This window comes from Neovison vison, chromosome 1 (genome assembly GCF_020171115.1).
Source record: "Neovison vison isolate M4711 chromosome 1, ASM_NN_V1, whole genome shotgun sequence".
NCBI classification, from domain to species: Eukaryota; Metazoa; Chordata; class Mammalia; order Carnivora; family Mustelidae; genus Neogale; species Neogale vison.
In genome coordinates, this window is record NC_058091.1 from 3486538 (window position 1) to 3508606 (window position 22069).

A 22069-nucleotide genomic window follows, 5' to 3' on the forward strand; every position below is an offset into this window, starting at 1 on the left:
CGTGCCCTGGGGAGTGCAGGCGTATCCTGCTGAGCGGAGAACCCGGCACACTGAATCATTAAAGACGGTCGGGACGTAAATGTGTATTTGATACCCTGTCCCACGAGGAAGCGGGCTCTGTGAGGCGTCCCTGACTTTCCTGGCTTGACATGCCCAGAGCTGGTAACGCCGAGCGACTGGCAGCCGCCTGGTCCTCCCGTGCGCCGCGGCCCAGCCCGGACTCGGTGACGCAGCTGCCAGGCGTGTCACGCCCCGACATGGTCCCAGCGTTGAGTCCCCTCTCCTCTCCTCCATAAAACTGGTCTTCTGCCCCAGACCGTGCGGAGAAGGGCTTCCTCATCCCCAAGTCAAGGAACTTGTGCTTCTCCCAAGGGCACATTTGCACTAGAACCCAGCGCCGCTCTGGGCCAGTCCTGCCCCTCTTCTCTCCCGTCAGACCAAATTCACAGTCTGGGCAGGGAGCTTGGAAGGTATGTTGTTCGGGGGGTGGGGGGGGAGGGCTACTTTAGAGTCCAAATGTTTCCTTCTTTCCTTAGTAATCTCTTGGTAGGGCTTAGTCAGCCAGACAACTTACAATGTATTACCAAGAAAAGATGAAATGTGTTCTTTTTTCATATAAATTATTCTGATTTTCCATTTCATTGAATCCCGTATTTCTAAGACATTCAGCACTTTTTCCATTTAGCTCCTTTTAAGGAAGGAATCTCATTGTCTTATTTGCCATAGGATAGCCTGTGACTTCGACAACCATGGAAACTATACATCCAAATTACCTTGAAATATACATTCAAAAATGGAAAATTATAAGATAAGTGAGAAAATTTGCAGCTATAGATTAACTCATTTAAGTTCCTAATTCATCTTTAGAATGATATCATCATGTTTTCACAAGAAGTCCAGTTCTTTTGGCTAAAAATAATCCCAAAATAACGTGTAAAAATTTAAAATATATTTTTTAAAAGGGATATTTAATCTCTGATGGAGCTATTAGAAACTATCATTTTAGGGGCGCCTGGCTGGCTTAGGAGGTTAAGCTTCTGCCTTTGGCTCAGGTCATGATCTCAGGGTCCTGGGATCCAGCCCAGCGTTGGGCTCCCTGCGCAGCGGGGAATCTGCTTCTCTCCCTCCCCCTCTACCCACCCCCACTTGCGCTCTTTCTGTCTCTGTCTCTATCTCTCTCTCTTTCAACTATATGAATAAAATCTTTTTGAAAAAAATTAGCATTTGATCTTGCTAAATGAGTATGTTAAAGATAATTCTTCACTTTGTAAATTATTTTCACCTGCTTGATTCTGGCATACTTTTAATCAAACAGTTGAACTTTATGTCAATAAAAATAAAATAGGTAAAAAAGAGTGGGAAAATGTACATAATAGCTTTTACCTATTGTCCAAGATTTTAAAACCTTGACATTTCTGGGCACCTGGGTGACTCAGTGGATTAAAGCCTCTGCCTTCGACTCAGGTCATGATCTCAGGGTCCTGGAATCAAGGCCCACATCGGGCTCTCTGCTCAGTAGGGAGCCTGTTTCCTTCTCCCTCTCTGCCTGCCTCTCTGCCTACTTGTGATCTCTCTCTCTGACAAATAAATAAGATCTTTAAAAAACAATAAATAAATAAGATCTTTAAAAAACAAACAAAAGACCTTGAAATTTCTTACCAGATTCATCGTGGTTGACAATAGCAGAAAATTTGGGAACAAACCCAAAGCATACCCAGAACGTAGCTAACTCAGGTGTCCTCAGAGCCAGCAGGTGACGGGTGCCAGTGCCCCGGGAGGCCTTCCAGCCCAGCAGGTTTGCAGCAGAATCGAGGTCTGCTCAATGACGACCAGAAAGGAGCGGGGCGGAGGGAGGCACCCAGTTCAACTTGTGGGCTTTCCGCAGACCCCATCCTGCCTGTCAGCGTCTCCCGCTGCGGGCTCTGACTTCACACACTCACCACAACATGCGCCAGGCTCCCCTCCAGAGCCAGCCTCTCCTCCTGACCTGGTGCACCGCCTCCACCCCACAGAGGACCTGCTCTAGCGATTCACCGATTCACCCCTCCCCTCCTCCCTCCGCGTGTTTTCTCCCGGCACTGGCTTGTCTGTGCCGAGCGCCTGTTGTTCCTCCATCCTAACACACCCCCTGGATCTGCCTCTCCGCTCGGTTCTCTTCCAACTACTCAGTCCTCCCTTGCCACAACCCTTACTGGCTGGCTCCCACTCCTTTCCCCTTTTTTCTGAAACCGTCTTGGACCAGGCTTCCGCCCCACCCACCCCCGAAAATGCCCTGGGCCGGGTCCCCAGTGCCCTGCGCCTCGCCCACTGAGGGTCAGTGCTTGCATTTCAGCTCCTTGAGTCACTGTCTCCCCGTGGCTCCAGGACCCCCAACACTGTTGGTTTCTTCTGGTCACATAGGTTTGGGGGTTGCCTTGGGGGTTTTTTGTTTTATCTTCCCTCAGACTTCTGAAAGTTGGAATACTTGAGGGCACAGACCTCTGGCCTCCTCCAACCCCGAACAGCAACTTTGGTGGGCCCAGCCAGTCTGGTGGCCCAAAACACCGTATACACGGACACCCTCTTTCTCCAGCTGAGACCTCCCTCCCCTCCCCCCACCACAGAAGGTTAGAGTAGAATAGACCAGCGTCAACTCAGAATGTCCCCTGAAGTTCGTTGGTCTGAAACGAACCCCTGAGCCCTTTCCTCCAACCTCCTTCCCCCGCAGCTGTCCCCATGTCCGTTGATTCAGTCCTACACTTGCCAGGGTGAAGCCGCTTGTGGCCGTTCTCGACTCCGGGCTTCCTTCCCCTCCCCTGCTCTCCCTTTGGCTCACAACCAGACTGTCCGGAAATCCTGCTGACCCTGCCTGTAAAACTCACCCCGATTTAATCACGTCTTCTGAGCCCCCCAGTGCTGCCTCTGGTCCAAGCTTTTGCCTGAATTACAACAGACCCTTACTAGTCTCTCTTTCCTCCTGGAGTCTGTTCTCAGTACAATTGCCCACGTGGTAATCTTTTAAAAATATAAGTTGGATGATATCACTGCTCTGCTAAAATCCCCGTAGTCCTTCCCTGGTTCCCACAGGAAATAAGGCCTCAAAGATTGTCAGCTCCCTTTTCTGCCGTTCTTCTCTGTCCTCCGCCCACAGTTCCCGCCGCCCTCTGATCCCCCTCTAACCCCTTGGGGGAGGCTTACCCTGGAGCTGGTGCCACCTCTTCCCACCGCTCCCGGCCCAGGCCTCCTGCTTCTCTCCTCCAGCTTCTGCGGCCCACCCCGCTTGCTGTAACACTTCACCTGCTCCCGCCTGCTCTGCTGTTAACACTTCACCTGCTCTGCTTTTCTCTGTACAATTTTGCGATTTTGTCACAAGCTATATGACTTACCTGTCTTAGTCCTCATTTCTCTGTAGTAGCAACTGCATTGTTGAAACTTAACACTGAATGGATTTTTGAATGAAGGGCGGTAACTGTCCTCTCCTTGTGCAGATTTGCTTTCTCTGGAATTCTTGGGGACATTTGCGTTCATTAGATACCATTTGTACTTTTCCCCAAAGTTGAGCCAGAAAAGTCCAGAATAAATCCGTTGTCAAGTTCATAAGCCAGAAAAACAAAGAAAGAGGCTTAAAACGAAGCTAGACTAACGGGAATTTCAGACCTTGCTAAGGAGGTGGGCTGTCGCGGGGCAGGAGCCAGTCCATACGAGCGGCGTGAGAAGCCGAGATGGCGTCCCAGCCGCTGCTTGGTTTTAAACATGTGCACTCTGTCGTGTTTTCTTGAAGCGCAAAGGACTGCTGATCGCGTGCCTGTGTCATGACCTGGACCACCGAGGCTTCAGCAACAGCTACCTGCAGAAGTTCGACCACCCCCTGGCGGCTCTCTACTCCACGTCCACCATGGAGCAGCACCACTTCTCCCAGACCGTGTCCATCCTCCAGGTGAGCGCGCCCCGCCCCCCCCGCCCGCCCCGCCCCGGGGAGCTGCTCATGGCCTGCGCAGAATGAGGGGTGCCGGGCAGCCTCCTGCCGACAGCGGCTGCAAGTTATTGCAGAACATTGTATGCTCGGTTGCCGCGAGACAGTCGTGGGGTTTTCGGATGATGCCTCCTTGGTGAAGATTTTGAACATATAGGTGTGTGTGTGTATATATATATATATTTTTTTTTTGCTTTGATTTTTAAGTACGTGATACTCTTACGGGAAAGCTTATTTTACGTACTAAATCATAAATATATATGGATTTTCATATTCATAAACCCAACGTATTGAACAATAAATCTTCAGAGTTAGGCAAATCAAGTTTTAAGTGCACTGAAGTCCTTTTAGTTTCCTTGTGTTTGTTCGCGGTGCTTGATCGAGACACGGCAGCCGCCACTTCACCGGCTGGTATACACGCTCTGTCTTCACCCTAGACGTTCGTCCTCAAGGTCACCTTCACGAGGTGCCTACTGCCTCATGCTGGCTGGACCCCCCTCCTGGACAGTCTCTTAAATGTGCTTTGCCTGCAGGGGAGCGGACTCTGTGTTCTTGTCGCGCTGTCAGTGCCACAGTAGGAAGCACAGTCCCAGTAGGTCCTCCGGGGATGGCCTCGGGCTCCGCGGGATACGTGTGTGTACACGGGGGTGACACGCCCGGCGGCACCTGCAGCGGGACCGGCCGCGGGCGAGCGGCGGTGCGGGGCCCGTGTGCTGCCTGGCGCCGTCCCGTCCCCGCGCGGCCGGGGTGCGGCTCGCCTCAGCTTCCCGGGCCGGCCGTGTTTGTCGTCTGTGTCCGAACCGTCCGGGCGGGCAGGAAGTGCCCCAGCCCAGACCTTCTCAGAGCGCAGCACCACGTGCCTGTGTGGCTCCCGTTTCCTCGGACCGAGAAGGTAAACGACGGCCTCACTGAAGTGAGACTCCGGGTGCCCGCTGGTGACCGCGGGGTCCGCGGGGGCTGCTGCAGGCGCCTGCGGGCTGTACCCGGAGGCTGGTGGGTGCTTCCCCTCGTCCGCGGCCGGTCCTCGCCTGAGAGCCGCAGGCAGTCAAGCTCCCAGTGTCCCTCAGCAGCGTCCTGTCTTCACCAGCGCGACAGGTGTCTGCACGGGCGGGTACACACGCACATACCTACCGACTTCGTAATTTAAGCAGGATAGAAGATGTGTGTGAGTGGCACATATCTGTGCCTGCGCGTGTGCGTGTGTGTGTATAGAAACGTGCCTTCTGTAGGTGACAGGCATCCTAGAACTTGACGACAGCTGTTGTGTGTACTCTGATCTGTCAGGACGCCTTCATTTAGAGCCAATTCAGACTCCCTGCCTTAGCCTTCCGTGTCCTAATTCATACATTTGACTCTGGCAATATTATAGTAATGGAATCTGCAAATAATTGTAATAGCCTTTCTAAGGTTTCTTTGAAAAACCTGTTTTAAACATAATGGGGTTCGTTCTGAAATAGGGGCTGCTGCTGGCTAGAGGAGACAATTAGGCCCCATGACATAGCGGCGATTAAACCATGGAGCCCTGGAGAGGCCTGGACCCACCCCAGTGCTGGGAGACTTGCCCCATTTGCTGCCCTCCACAGTGGGGATTCAGAAGGGTCTGTCTCATTTTGTGCAAGCCCTCAGCAGTGTGGGGGCTCCACAGGACATAACACAGCGTTCCTAGAATGATCGGAACACGGAAGGCAGCGCCCAGGGCAATAACTCCAGCTCAGGCAAGCTATTGGTGAGAAGGTGTTGAAGAATCATTAGGTTCCAAGGGTTGGAGATGGGGTTTCCATCGATGGATGGAGATGGGGAGGCCACAGGAAGGGCGCATCTGGTCTCCATTTCTAGGAAGATCATTACTCAGCGTGCTTACAGTCTTCCTCAGGATCACAAGAAGGAGGAGCTGGAAAGTAGCACGGGTCACTGCCATAGATCCAGGAGAGAAGGCTACCCTTTAAAAACGGAATCCATATGCTGAGCAGACCTAAAGTCTCCTGTGTGAGTCGGGACAGGGAGAGATGTGTCAGGATCGTAAACAGATGGCCCATCACCATGGCAGGAGGATTTGGGAAAGGTTTCCTTCTTCTTCTGGAAACTGCTGCGCTCTCTGCTGGTTTGACATCTGTGCTCATGATCCTTCTTGGAGTATTTCATCTCAGATCCATCTCGAACTGCCCCTTGAATTTCATTTTAGTAGCGAACATCAATGAGCTCCTCCCAGCTGCCAACACGCATTTTAGGCCCAGGGGCTATAGTAGCCGCAGAGCCCGATCCCTGCCGTCCCGCTGCTCCTCTGGGTGCTCCGCCAGGCTGCTCTCTGGAGTCCTTCTGGTCACCGCTGCGGCTCTCACACCTGTGTCTCAGCCTAGGCCACAGGGGTCTTCGGTTTCCAAACACCTGAACTCTGCGTTCAGTGTGACCAGAGCTTGCTTATTATCATCCATCTCCTCCGGGGTGGCCTCCATCTCCCAGCCGTCATGGGGGCCTGACCTTAGAGTCATTGTTCCCCACCCCCACGTCCAGGTGTCAAGGCCCGCCCATTTTAGCTTTTAACAAGACAACTCTGGGGCACCTGGGTGGCTCAGTTGTTGGGCATCTGCCTTTGGCTCAGGTCATGATCCCAAGGTCCTGGGCTCCCTTCAGTGGGAAGCCTGCTTCTCTTCCACTCCCCCTGCTTGTGTTCTCTCTCTTGCTGCCTCTGTCTCTGTCAAATAAATAGATAAAATCTTTGGGGGGGAAGAGACAACTCCAGACTTGACCAATGTAAGGTGATAGTCTAGAGTAATAGTAAAAATTCCAACTTCCAGTCACTGAAATGAGTGTTGTTACAGCACCGGGATGCCTCTGACAGATGTTCACCTGCATTGTTCACTGTCAGGAAGGATCTGGCCTGTTGCTCCCCGATCTCTGCAGATCTCTGTCACCGTGGCTGCCGCGGATTGCGGACTGCAGCTGTCCTTCCTCTGGCAACACGACCCAATGGAAGATGAAGGGTTTGGTGTATGCGGTTGGAGACGCCTCCCCATCAGGCCGTCCCCAGGCTGTGCGTGTGCGTGTGTGTGTGTGTGAGAGAGAGAGAGAGAGAGATTGAGAGAGAGAATTGATCAGTTTTGTTAACCCCAGTGCGGACGGAGTGTGGCTGCTACTGTTACTTACTGGATACGCTGGGCAACCAGAGGGAGTGTTGTCGCACCCCTGGCTGACCACAGCCACATCAATAGACAGACAGAACAGAAAATACATCTCAGAAGCTAGTATCAGTGTAACCCACAAACACATCATCACTTACAGAAAGAAGGAGGCGTGTGTCTTTGGTCCTGGCTTGCCTTCACTCTTGTCTCAGTGAGAGAGACGCCGTGGGCCATCCCTTCTGCGTGGGCCGTGGAGGGGGTTGAGTTGTGGATGAAGTCAGCGCAGTGTTCTTGCGTTTGCTGAGCGGCCCATTACCTCTTAACATCGGGCCATCAGGACTGGTTTCCTGGTGATCGGGGCCCTTGGTGTTCCAGACAGTGGGGGCTCCCACCACCTGCTTAGGTGGCCTTTCAGACTCCTGCAGCCTCCTGCACGTCCGCCAGTGACCTTGCTTCTCTGACATCCCGCATTCAGCCTTGGTCATCTGTCATCTACCTTTATTCCCTCACCGACCACCATTTCTCCAAGCTTGCCTCTCTCATATCCATCTTCCAGACACATCTGATCATGTTATTTTCCTGTTTAAAAGTCATCAGTGGGTCCTGGGGGGTCAAGAATAAATTCCAGTTTTAAAAGATTTTATTTATTTATTTGGGAAAGAGAACATGAGCAGAGGGAGTGGCAGAGGGAGAAGCAGACTCCCCACTGAGCAGGGAGCCCGATGTGGGCCTCGATCCCAGAACCCTGGGATCATGACCCGAACTGAAGGCAGATGCTTAACTGACTGAGCCACCCAGGCGCCCCAATAAATTCCATTTCTAGACTGATATTCAGGCTTTTAGTAAATGGCCCATGGGTGGCCTAGGAGCACGGTATCTACTGTACTTCTCAGTTGCAGACTGTTTCTTACTTCTGCATCATTGTCTGAGTCCTTCTCACTTGTAATTCTTCACTGTCTTTTTGAGGCAACTTCTTATCTTCAAGGCTCAGCTTGGGTATTACCACCTCTAGTAGAATTATTTCATGACTTCCCGACATGGTTGGAGCACAGCCATATGCCCCTTTACATGGCCTCTGAGCCAGCAAGCAGATGCATATCATAGTTTTTCCACATTGTATTGAAATTTTCTGTTGGCGAGCTTAGCTTGTCACTACTCTGAATTATAAGCCCAGTGAGGACAGTCACTGCAGATCGTTGGTCCCTGTCCCTGCCCACCCATCACTGGGCCTCCTGACGTGGACGGCAGTGGTCACAAGGAGATATGAAATATGGGTGTAAGAGAGTTCAGGGGACACAAAACAGTGAGTGCAAGTCAGAGATGGAAAGCTCCCTTATTCAAGGGAGAGGGTGTCATTGAGTCTCCTTAGGACAAAGCGTGGGTTGGTACTGAAACAAAAACTGAATGCCTTCAAGTAAGGAGACGATTTTGTGTGGACAGTCACATTCAGGAAGGCACGTGAGCTTTGTTTGCTGACCTGCATGTTTCAGTAGTTGTGGTAGAACCGTTGCTGTTGGAATATTAAATCCGCTCATTCGCTTGCCTCGTGAGATGTCACCGAGCACTCTGAATATTGCAGCCACCCTTTTTCTGTGTTCAGCCTTCTGTGACTATCCCATGTGAAGTACTCACAAGTCACAATTTAATAAAACAGACCAATTAGGAATAATCTTTCTTGTTCTTAAGAAAATTTTCTCAGTATTCCATCAATCTTGAATTGTCTGGTACTTTTGAAATATGTTTCGATTTTACGAGAATTGTCTTTATACCAGCATTTTGGGATCCTGTGACATTTTCATTACTTAGAGCTGCTGACAAGCCACTGTTCACGCCTGTCTGCAGGAAGTAGGATTTACTGTACATCGTTACATTGTAACTTCTGTCCAACACTGCCTTTACTAATAAGCTACAATGTATCACACAGAGGCTAGCTTGAACCTGTCCTTTCTGCATATGTGTTCTGAAGGGATAGAGGTGATCTTTAACTACATGTTTCTCCTTAGGCATATGTGTGTTATTTGTTTGTTCAATTTTCCTTTCTGTCCTTTAGCTCTGGCTGCAGAAGTCATTCTGGTGAATTTTGTCCTCCTCGTCCCAACCATCATCGTAGTAATCATTTCATCATTTATTAGCTACTCATAAATATCGTAGTACTTTTGACTTAATACTTACTATAAATGAGAAATATAAGAATTTTGCACATATTAACACATTGGTTTTTATAACGTTCTGTGAGGTAGGTATCAGTTTATTTCCATTTTACAATAAGATGATGTGCATCAAAGAGATTAAGTACCTTGTCCATTGTCATACAGTTCGTAAGTGACCGAACAGGATTAAAAACTAGAATTGTTTGACCCCAAACACTTAGTTCTTAATTACAGTACCACTGTGCTTCCTAGCCTGTGGTTGGATGCAGCAGGCGATAAAGTGTCGGAATAAGTACCACGCCATTGCTGCTGTGAATGCTCGATGCGGGTGACTACTGTTATCTCAGGTCCCCTGCATAATTTGGCCCACGCCTGTGGCTTCCTGTGGGTGACTTACCCCCACCCGGGTGAGCTCGGGCTGGTTGGCATGCAGGTGTTGGAATCTGGGCTCCAAGGCCTTTCCTTATACATCTCTTTCATAGAGCTGAGCAGCATGGGGCTTTGGAAAGAATTATTTATGATTAATAATAATATTTTAAAAAGTTTGCTAAGGAAAGGTGGGCAGTGTGTCCTTCTGCTTCAGTCCTAACCTCCCTGCAGCCCATGTTACGTTGTTGCTGGAGTGACTGCCCCTCGTTACCTTCCAGTGACCATTCCAGTTCTGACACCAGGCCTATGAACTCTCTCACCGCGTCACCATTTCTCCACGGGGACGATGTGCTTGAGCCGTACTGAAATGCTGTGGCTCCCACTGAGCCCCACGTGGTCTCTTGTGGCCCCTCCTTGTCCTGCAGAATCCATGGCCCTGCCCATGCTCTTCTGGAGCCCTTCACTGAGCTCGGACCGCTGCACGCGTTCCGTCATGCACTTCTATACTCCCCCTCTAAGCTGTGGACCCTCCCCGGGCACTCCCGTTGCTGGGGCCGTGCGCAGAGTAGCTACCGTCCTCCGAACATCCTTACGCAAAGTGAAACATTCACACTAAGTAGCTGCCAGATCAGTAAAGACCTACGTTCCTCATCTCGCGATGGGCAAGACACAGGCAGACGCGCTCCAGCAGTGCAGTGGCCAGCTGAGAACCCATGGGCTTGCCTTGTCTGAGAGCTGGAGGGCCCAACAGACCACCCACCCAGGGAGTGGGGCGCTGGGGGCTTCCAGCACGGGGCTGATCCCAGCGTCACGTGTGTTCTCCAGTAGCTCCCAGACCTCGGCCGCTTAGAGCCTGTGGCAGAGCCCACGGACACTCACAGTTCTGAGGACTGTATGCAGGTCACCCTCTTTTGATTTTAGGAATATTTCCTCATATAAAATTTGGGTTAGTTTATGCCTGATTGATACAGAATGGGATGACCTGCCTTGACGTAGCAAACTTCAAGCACTATGACCTGGGACGTGAACTATAATAAACTCACCAGTTGGTATATAAAAGTCTTATATTATGAGGTTTCCGTAATGTGAAATTGGAGATTTTTAAAGATTTTAAGCTGTTTCTCTACCGGGGATTGGTTGCTATATCTCCCTTATTTTCCTCTGGTAGGAGCTGGAAGACACGCACGTGATGCCCTTGAACACAACAGTTTGTGTGCTCGTCTGCGGCCTTTGCCCTTGCAGAGTATCGTGGGAGGCAGGAGAAGGCACCTGGTGTGACCTTCTCTTCTGAAGGTTCTCTGCTGAACTCTGCCTTGTGACCTTTAATATCGAAAAGTGCCTGAAATCGGTGCTGCACTGTATGTTGACTAACTAGAATTTAAATTAAAGTTTTTTAAAAAGAAAAGTAATAAAAGAAAGAGTAAATCCAAAGTGACCAACACCATATACAGATCCTTTAACATGGGTCTCCATTTGCCACAGAGCATGGAGACTTGTGAGAATCTGATAAAGTGACGTGCTTATGGGTGACACACTCAACACATAGTTTCTAGATAGATGATAGATGATCGGTAGGTAGATAGATAGATAGATGCAGTGAGTTTATAACTCTGTGGTCCCGGGGAGAATTCTAGAACCCAGGCCAAGAAGTTCCTGTTTAGAGAGATTTTAAAATTTTTTCAGCAGTATGATAGAATATTTTACACACTGTAATTTACTGGTTTATTAGTGATAGAATAAAGCATAAAAACATGTGTCACATGTGATTGCTCTTCAGACAACCCGCCCAGAGCCGATGTGTGCGGGAGCACCCACCAGACCTGCCTGTGTGAAACGCATTCATGATTTGGGAACGCAGGTGACGAGGCGTTAAGCATTGAAACAGAGACTGCCGCCTTACTTGAGTTAGGATCACATGCAAGCAAAGCAGATGACATAGCAGGAGTCAGAGGCAAAAAGTCATTTTCTTTTCTCTTCCTGCACTAAAATTTTGGAGAGTTGATTTCAGCCACCTCCCCAGAGCTTGAGTCCCTTCCCTTGTCCCCTCATTTACGAACCGGCCTGTGCCTGCACCTTCCATGCACAGCGCATCCTGCATCGTCCCCGTTCTGTCCCCAGGGTAGCTGAGCGTCCGGGCTGCTTCCGTGTGTTGAGCTTAAGTCTGTCATCACGTCTACCCTCTGGCCCCCGGCGTCGCGGGGAAAGCTCCTTCTGATGAGATTACGTTACTAAAAATGACCAGTTTCTGTAAGCGCTGCAGCTGCTCTTCAAGGAAAAATATTGTTGATGCTTCAGCAAATAACTTCATTTCAATTAGACATCAAAGAGTTATTTAAATTTTTTAATTTGAAAGTGAAATCATGTGTTTGAAAATGTTTTGTCAATTTAGAGCATCCTACAAACGTAAGGCCTTCCTATTATTACTGTCAGGAAAATAACTAGAACCAACGGCATTTGCTATATTTATCATAGGATAACATAAATATTTATAAAACCTTAAGAGTAAGTAATAAAGATTCTGATGATTGAAAATGGCACATGAACAACCTTTTCAGAGTAATAGGAAGGAGGCAGTGTCCTAGTGAGATGTCTGATTTTTTAATAATTTCAAGTTTTTAATGCATTTTGTCAGTCAATAAATATAAATTAGAGCAAGTGAAAACCAATTAGAGTACAGCTATGCTGACATTATAATAATGAATAATTTTACAGTAACTGAAGAGCCCACAAATAGAGTGCCTCTTTATTATTTCAGTCTCTTTTGTTTGAACAAAAACAACCCATGTTTATCTCAGTTACAAATAAAGACTTAAGATTCTCAGTAACTGTGAAAAGTTCTTAACAGATTCATGTGCGAAAGAATAATTCTGAAGAGACACAGTCCAAATGCCCTGTGCTCTGTCTTGTCCAGATAATGGTCTGCTGCCCCCCTCCCGTGAGGACAGCAGAAGAGAAGATGGCCCTAGAGTGTTTGCACCTCAGTGATTTGTGTTTTATGGAAAAGGGTGGTTACCTGTGGGGAGAAATTTTAATATGCCTGACTAAGCTTTATTTTGAGGTCGTGGGACATTTTCTTCTGTATCTGGAGAAAGCAGTTTACTCTTCATTCGACTTGCTGACGTGGACAAAGCTGTCCAAGATTTTCTTAATCCCTTGATTTCCAGTCTCATATCAAAATTGCTAAAGTTTTAAATTGGTTTAAAAAGAAATGTCTGAAATATTTTAACACTTTCTAGTTCTTGAATTACTTCCTGGAAATACCCAAATGCTAGCTGCGTTCTTCAGTAACTGGGATTCTGTGGCAGCAAGTGACGTTGCCCTGGCAGACGATCGTGAAGGGAAGCTTCACTGTCGCCGCTTAAAGAGAAACTGCCACATTGATTTCCATTAATCACTGCAAGCTCTTCTTCTGTGTCCCCCAAACCTGTCACTGGTGGGCCAGATGCCATTGACTGTATTGTTTGAGTACCTACAAATGTCGGAAGATTAGAGCCTGTGCTTGTTATTGGTGGTGTTTATTTGTGTTTTTTCCGTAGTTGGAAGGGCACAATATCTTCTCCACCCTGAGCTCCAGTGAATATGAACAGGTGCTTGAGATCATCCGCAAAGCCATCATTGCCACAGACCTTGCTCTGTACTTTGGAAACAGGAAACAGTTGGAAGAGATGTACCAGACCGGATCGCTAAACCTTAATAATCAATCACATAGGTAAAGATCCTTTTTAAAAGTTTAGAAGCCTAGGAAGTATTATCTGGAATAAATGTATACTTAAAAACAGAAATGTAGTTTAGCATAAATTTATATTTGGAAGAAGGAATGTAAGAATATTTATGTGTTTTCTTTTTGTTTTACATGTATTTTATATTCATTTTGCATATTTCTTTATTTGACAAAATTACGGAGACTGAATTGTGGGGATATATTAAAATATGAATTGCAATTTAAACTGCTCGTACGGGAATGGGTACTTTTTTTTTTAAAGATTTTATTTATTCATTTGAGAGAGAGAGACACACACACACACACACATACACACACACACACACACACACACAACAGAGCAGCAGGCGGAGGGAGAGGGAGAAGCAGGCTTCCTGCTGAGCAGGGAGCCTGACATGGGGCTCGATCTCGGGACCTGGAGATCATGACCTGAGCTGAAGGTAGACTCTTAACCATCTGAGCTCCTCAGGCGCCCCAGGAATGGGTACTTTTAAAGAGAGGTCACTTTACAGGAGAGGTCAGGCCTCTCCCTGAATTCAATTCAGTTCGGTCCAGGCTTTGGTCATTAGCTTCAAGGACTCAAAAGCAAATAAAAATGGATTCATTTTTCAGAATCTGGATCTTACTGACCAAGCTAACGTGATTGATTTATAAAATTGGAATTCCATTTTATTCATCTACAAACGTATATTCTAGTTATAAGCATCAGAAAATTGGCCTTCAGTGTGGTCAGATCATTTAGGAAAACAAGTGACAGTCAAAAGTTGGCTTCGTGGGCATGGCGTCAGAACACGGAGAATTAGATTACTTACAGCATTCCAGTGGATCAGGCTAAATTCACCTGGTTTGTCTTTCCTGCGCGGGCATGTCGTGCCTAACGAACTCAGGACTGTATTGGTGTGTTCACTGTGAAGCTGTCCACCATCTGTGTGCTCCTTCTCAGTCCGCTGGCTAACTTGCCTGCTCTGCTTGTCAGTCTGTAGGTGTGACCACCAGCTAGGACTGAGCACTAGAACTTTCCCTTTACTGGTCCCACGTCTGACCAAGTTCATCTTAAGTGATGCCATCTTTACGTGGAGATTTATGGACATTCATTTACTGGTCTCTTCTAGTCTCGCTGAACTTGGGTCGATAGTCTCTTGTTTGGGTGCTTTGCATTCTTCCTCCGTGATCCATTAAGTACTGATCGTAACATTTCTTTTTAGGAGACTCTGTTTTAAAGTTTTTAGAAGCAATCCACTGAGGTAACACATACACAAAACCTTAGATTTACAGGTGACTATAGATATGTAATAAAGTTTGCCTCTTCAGGAATATTACATCCATATAATACAATGATATCCATGCCTTTGGTTAAACTACCATTTTGTGTGATTATTTTACATCAAAACACTGGCGGGTCCAGATTTCTCAGAGTCTGAAACTTACACAATTTTGGGAACCCTGTTTAAGGAAAGCAGAGATACCTTATTTTTACCTAGGGCACTCTGCACACATTGCCAGGGCCTCCCAGGGTCATGGAAGGGGTCAGCGTCATGAGGGGCCATAGAGGTTCTTACCAACACATCTTCCTCCGCCTGCAGCCCAAGGGATGCTCCTGACTTACAACCATCGTGCGTTTCTGACTGCAACGGGTTTTGTGGTGTTCTTGTTCACAGTTCTCTTTATTATGCAGTTGTAAGATTGGGAAAAAATACCCTGGATGAACGTAGACTTTGGCTTGCTGAAACCCATGTACATACTTTTTTTTTTTTAAGATTTTATTTATTTATTTGCCAGAGAGAGAGAGAGAGATCACAAGCACAGAGAGGCAGGCAGAGGGCAGGGGGAAGCAGGCTCCCTGCTGAGCAGAGAGCCCGATGCGGGGCTCGATCCCAGGACCCTGGGATTGTGACCTAAGCTGAAGGCAGAGGCTTACCCCACTGAGCCACCCAGGTGCCCATTTTTTTTTTCAAGGTTATAAGTAAGAGTCATGTAATTAGTATCAAGTCTCTTACATATTTTTTTTTAGCAACATGGTTATAATAATAATTATTTTTAAATAGAGAATTTAAGAATATTTACAAATAATATATTTGGTGCTTAATGGGTGTGTGTGTGTGTGTGTGTGTTAGTGGTGTATGCTGTAATAATAACAGTTAATAATTTTAAAGGTAATGCATGTTTGTCTTAATTCAAAGAGTGCAGAAGTATACATAAGAAGATACTCTGTTATTCTGCACTCCATGCCCGCAATCTGTTGGGTATAATATCATCCCATGCACTTTCCTGTGTTTTTTAAAATTCTGTGTTGGGGGAGTATCTGTGTGTGTGTACACAATATATATATACACACAAATATACTGTCCTCCTTTTTTTAATAAAAATGTGATTATACCAGATGCATTCCTTTTTTTTCTAAGGGTTATATAACATCTTGTATGGAATACTATATACCCCATACTATATAAAAGCTTGTTAAACCCTTCCCTGATGGTAAGATATTTCTAGAATTCCCCAGTATAAATAAATCTGCAGTGAACTTACTTATTTAGTCTTACCTGCTGGTCCTCTAAGAATATGTTCTGTGTAGTGTGTGATGCTAGAAATTTATTAACATATAAGCATAGTAAATTTTCTAGAAGGGTTGTGGAAGTTCACAGTCCTCCAAACACGGGGGTGGAAATCGTTGCTCATTGGATGTGGCATTTCCCGGGAGCTCCCTGCACTGCAGATTGCTTCGTGCTTCTTGGCTGTTTATCGTTCCCGCTTCTATGTATGTGTCTGTTCAGAGCTTTTGAGTATTTTTTGTTGAATTGTTTACTTTTTTTATGAATCAGTTTGCATTATATATTTTATTAAGGGTACTAAAAGCTTCTCTGTTCTATGTTACAAATATTTTCTTCAGGCGACTTCCAAAAACTTTATTCAGATTTTCTTTTGACTGTAAAGAAATTTAATTTCATGAGGTCAAATCTCTCATTTGGTTTTATCAAATCTGGTTTCCCGGTTATTCACGTGTCTTGCGGACAAGCCAGAAGGAGGATAAAGTTTATAGTTAATCCAGCACATTCAAAGGACTCATCTAATTAACAACAGGCACTTCTGGGAAGAGAAAGGAGCGAGAACAGAAAAGGGAAGCCGGCGGTGTTTCGTTTCACCCTGAGCTGACCGGGCATTCCCGGGTGCTCGGCTTCCCTGCAGCAGGCGGCGTTTGGTCCTGGGCGGGCCGGGCCTTCCGCCCCGAGCCGGCCGCGCATCCCCAGCTGCCCAGCTTCACGCTCGTACTTCGTCCTTCTCCCCAAAGACCTGTTGCCAGTATATGTATTTCCTAAGGTCGTATCTAAATGTGCTTGGCAACTAGTAAAATCCTCCAGGGGTTACAGTGTAAGTAACAAATTATTCTGAGGGGCAGTAGCATTTTTATAGTTTTGATTTTCATAGTTAGAGCTTAGTTCTTCTGGATTTATGTCTTTTATTTATTCCTGGTGGGTTAAATCAATGCCATTTAATTAATAATCCATTTTTTTCCACTGCTTGAAGTTTTTATAGAAATTAAATAATTGTTTGGATTTCTTAAGCCACTTAAATGCTAATTAACTAATCCTCAACTGTGTGCATACTGTTTTGATTACTGTAACTGTGTTGAAATTTATCATACCTACCTGGTAAGATATCTTCCTCTTTCATTTACCTTCTACACATTTTATGGAAATTGTTACTTAATAAATGCATTCTTAAATATTTTTATCACAATTTTTCAAACTTGCAAAAAAGTGTAGATTATATTGAGATGTACAACTTATACCACTACATGCATTCAGCAACTGTTAGCATCTTACAGTACGTTTCTTCCTTTTTTCAATGTCCACCTTGAATGTAAGCTGTAGACATCATGACTTTTCTCCCCCTCGTCACGAACACTTAAAAAGACAAACATATTCTGCTGTCAGTTAACAGCCACATGGCACTTTGATGGCGGCTATGTGCCTTCTTCACTTGAAAATGGAAGTGTATGGTCTTCAAAGACATTGGCTACGCTTTACTGTCTGTCTACACAGGTCCTATCACTTTCTTGGTAAAGTCATGTGGTTGTTTTACAGATTTTAATCACTTGTAAATGTATTTTTCTTTTCTGTATTTCCAGAAACTGGAAATACAGCTTCCAGTATAAATAAAGTTATGAATTTCTACATACTTCTCCATTTTGCTTTATGTGTTTAGAAACTTTATTAGGTGCTTACACATTTATATTTGTTATGTTCTCTCCATGATTTACCATCTTATCAATGTGAAATTAATTCTCTTTTTTTGTCTATAATGCTTCTTGCTTTAAAGTTTTCTGTGTTAATAGCCCACCGGCTTCCTTAAGCTCCTGTCCCATTGGCTCCTTTCCTTTACTGGGCTCTGTCTGTGTCTTCGTATGTAGTATGGGTCTCAGTCCCAGCAGTGGTTGAGACCTGAAGTCACTGATTTCCTGACGGACTATTCATTCTTCTTGCATTTACTGTTACTATACGTGATTGGTGATTTATTATCTTACTTGTGGTCTCTTGAACGCTGTTCTCTGTCCCTCCTTTCCTTCCTTCATCTGTGTTAACTCAGTGTTTCCTTCAGCATGTGGTTCTGTCTCTTCTACTGTCTTTCGTTGTTGTGTCTCTTTATATTTTAGGTGGTTACTCTTGAGTTTACAGTCTTCATTTTTAACAGTTGTTTTAAATTAATATCATTCCATTTCCATACAACATAAAACCTTAAAAATAATCCATTTATGCCCCTTTTTGTCTGCCATGCCCTCGTTAAGTATGATACTGATACATTTGTTCTGTATCCCACATAGATTGCTAATATTTAAAACTGAGTAGTCAACTGAAGAATTTTTTATTAAAAGAAAACTAATCTGTCATATTTTCTCACACATATACCATTTCCAATGCTTCAAACTTATTCGAACAGTTCGAGATTTCTATGTGGTATCATCTTACTCTAGTCCAAAGAACTTCAACATGTCTTAAAAGTGTGATGACAGCAGTTTCTTCCAGCCATTTTATTTTGGCTTCACTCTTCTGATGTTTTTGCTGGATTTGCGATTCTAAGTTGGCAGATTTTCTTTTGAAAGTGTCCGGTTGTTTCCCTTCATCTTTTAAGTCAGTGGCCATTCCTGTTGTTATTCTACATATAAATGTCTTTTTATTCTGGCTGCTCTGAAGATTCTCTCTGTATCTTTGGTTTCTAGCACCTGGTCTATAAAGTCTGGTCTTCTGGCTCTTGGTCCTGCTTGAGGTCCTTCCTTGGAGGTTTCTGGGACTATGGGCTGCTGATTTCAGTGAAGTGTAGAAAAATTTCCACCATTATTTTTCTTCAAATATTTTTTCTGTCTTATTTGTCACTTTGCTTCGGCAGCTCCAGTGACACGTGGGATAGATCATTTATGATTTCTTAGGCTGTGAAAACTCTGTATTATTTTTTCAGTCTTTTTCTTCCCTCTGCCTCCGTTTTGGTAGTTGGCTGCATGTGTCTTTAACTCCAGATTCTTCCCAGCCTGTCGTTAACTCCATCCAGTGGTGTCTTTATTTTATGTAATGTGTTTTTCAGTTCTAAGATTTATTTTTGGTTCATTTTTATAACTGTCTTAATATTCTCTATCAGTTCACTCTTGATATTACAATACATGTTTTTTTCTGAAGATTCTTTGACACATCAGGGATTTAACACTCATTTGTCCACATTTCACCATCTGAGTTTTCTATGCATCTGTTTCTATGCATGGTTGACTATTTTTTCTCTGAATCGTGGAATACATTTTTCTGCTTCTTTATTTCTATATTACATTGTGGATACTACGCTCTGTCATCTTTCTGGATTCTGTTATCTTTCTCTACAAACAACTGACCTTTATTCTGACGGCCGGTTAAATTTCTCATTGATTGCCCTAGATGTATGAAATATGTGTCTTTAAGTATTTTTAGGATGGTTCTGTTTCTGTTTTGACCTTGGTCCTTGGGTCACAAAGGATTCGAGGGAAACAGGAGTGTGATTTTGAGAACCATCATCCCTGTGACTCTCTCATGGTTTCACTTGTGAATTCTGTCAAGCATTTATAGAAGAAATAATATCAATCTGATACAAAATGTTTCTGAAAATGGAAATAAGAACCACATACCTTATTTTATGAAGCCTGCATAATCCTGATACCAGCATCTGACAGACATATCACAAGAGTAGTAAATTAAAGATCAGTCAATATTCCTCATAGACATGGATGCAAAATTATAACAAAGGATAACAAATTCAGCCACATATTAAAAAAATAATAAAGCATAACAAGTGGATTTTATCTCAAGAATAGCATTTGCTAATTAATATAATTCATAGGAATACAATAAAGAAAGAAGGGGTGCCTGGGTGCCTCAGTGGGTTAAAGCCTCTGCCTTCAGCTCAGTCATGGTCCCAGGGTCCTGGGATCGAGCCCCATATCGGGCTCTCTGCTCAACGGGGAGCCTGTCCCCCCCCCCCGCCAACTTGTAATCTCTGTCTGTCAAATAAATAAATAAATCTTTTTTTAAGAAAAGAAAGAAGAAATACTATGTGATCATTTCAAAAGATGCAGAAAATTTTTTGACAGAAATTCCTATTGATGGGGGAAAATAGCTGAGCAAACTAGAGATACAAGGCTTCCCCAATTTCTTAAAGAAAATCTTTGAAAACACTATAGCCACTGTGATGACAGGGGATATATTAAGGATTCTCCCTCCATGTCTAGAAGCGAATGATGGATGCCTGCAGTGACCGCTTCTAGTCTACTTTGATCTGGAAGCCCTAGCCAGTGCATCACGTCAAGACACAATGGGGCACCTGCATGGTTCAGTCGTTAAGCATCTGTCTTCAGCTCAGGTCATAGTCCCAGGGTCCTGGGATCGAACCCCACATCGGGCTCCTTGCTCAGTGGGAAGCCTGCTTCTCCCTCTCCCTCTGCTTGTGTTCTCTCTCTCACTCTCTCTTTCAAATAAATACATTTAAAATTAAAAAAAAAAAAAAAAGAAAACAAGCATTGAGAAAGGAATAAAAGGCCTAAGAGTTGAAAGGAAAAAGTAAATCTGTCCTTATTTTTAAATCACATGCCATATACTGAAAAAAGTCCTCAGGAATCCCCAAAAAGTCTGCTAGACTTAGTAAGTGCAAGTTTACACGATACGTGATCAACATTTTTTAAAAAAATCATTTATTTTCAGACACGAATAACTGTCAATTGGAATTAAAGTTAATAAAGCAATTTCACTTGCTGTGTCATTTTTTAAATGACACACTTGAATAGATCTAACATGATATATAAGTCTCTGTACTAAAAATATAGAACATTTCTGAGAGAGCACTGTATGAATAGAGTGAGAGGTCATGATTATGAGTTGCAAAAATCGCTGTTACTAAGATACCGATTCTCTGCAAATATTCCTCCAAAAATGTAATTCCACTTGAAACCCTACCAGGGTTTTTTGTAGACATTGACAAGCTAACCTCAGATTTATGAAGAAATACAAAAGATCTAAAATAGACAAAACAAGGAGCACCTGGGTACCTCAGCCAGTTGGGTATCAGCCTTCAGCTAGGGTCATGATCTTAGGGTCCCAGGATTAAGCCTGGCATTGGTCTCCTGGCTCTTCAGGGAGCCTGCTTCTCGCTCCCTCACTGCTGCTTCCCCTGCTTGTGTGCGTGCTCATGTGTACTCTCTCTCTCAAAAAATAAAATAAAGTATTGAAAAATAAAAGAGTCAAAACAGCTTTGTCAAAGCAAAAGCCCAATTAGAGAACTTAACATACCTGATTTCAAGATTTGCTATAAAGTACCAGTAATCAAGATAGTGTGTATTGGTGTTCGGGTAGACAGATAAATTGGTGGAACAGAATATGGAAGACACACTGTATAGCCTATTGGTTTTCAACCAAGGTGTCAAGAAATTCAATGGAGAAATGGATAGTCTTCTCAACACATGGCTCTTGAATTACTGAGGTTTCAGTTGGATGATAGACTTAAGTGTTAAAGTTAAAATTATAAGAATTTCTAGAATAAAACATAGGAGACAGTCTTATGATCTTCGGTAGGCAAAGATTTCATAGCACAGAGAAAGCACTAACCTTCAGAGATGTTGGTCAGAGGCTACATGCTTTCCATTGTAAGATGAATAAGGTCTGGGGATCTAAGGTCTAGCATGGCAATTATAGTTAATAATACTGTATATTATACTTGCAGTTTGCTAAGAGCATAGATCTTAAGTTCTCATCATACACATTTAAGTTATCATCATACACACATGCAAAAATGACTATATGAGCTGATGGATGTGTTACTTTGTGGTAATCATTTCACAGTGTATACATGTATCAAGTCATCACATTGTACAACCTAAATATATACAACTCTTAATGGTCAATCTTACTCAGTGAACCTGGAAGAAAGAAAAGGAAAGCACTAATCTTCAAATGAACAAATAATAGATTGGACTTTATCACATTAGGAACTTAAAATCTTCAAAACAACCTTCAAGGAAGTGAAAAGCCACACAATGTGAGAAAAATATTCTCCATATTTAGGTCTTCTCTAACACTTAACAACACAATAATAAGACAAAGTAAAAATACATGAAAGATTTACCTTTTAAATTTTAAGTAAAAATGTGAATGGCCTTAAAGGGGGTTAAAAGTTAATACAGTTCATATGAAGTGAAGTTCAGGGTATGAAATATCTCTCTGAAATGTCAGCATGTTGGAGCAGAGGCTCCTGG

The 22069-nt window shown here is 44.5% G+C and overlaps 1 protein-coding gene across 3 annotated transcripts in view; it reads left to right on the top strand.

The window, feature by feature from the left end:
• Window positions 1-22069, top strand: part of PDE10A (phosphodiesterase 10A) — a 334248-nt gene that overhangs the window by 291275 nt on the left and 20904 nt on the right. For all 3 annotated transcript variants that reach the window (XM_044242510.1, XM_044242500.1, XM_044242519.1), the window contains exons 17-18: window positions 3761-3916; window positions 13127-13299. In XM_044242510.1, coding sequence (XP_044098445.1) covers window positions 3761-3916; window positions 13127-13299 — 329 coding nt within the window. The remainder of the gene's footprint in view (window positions 1-3760; window positions 3917-13126; window positions 13300-22069) is intronic.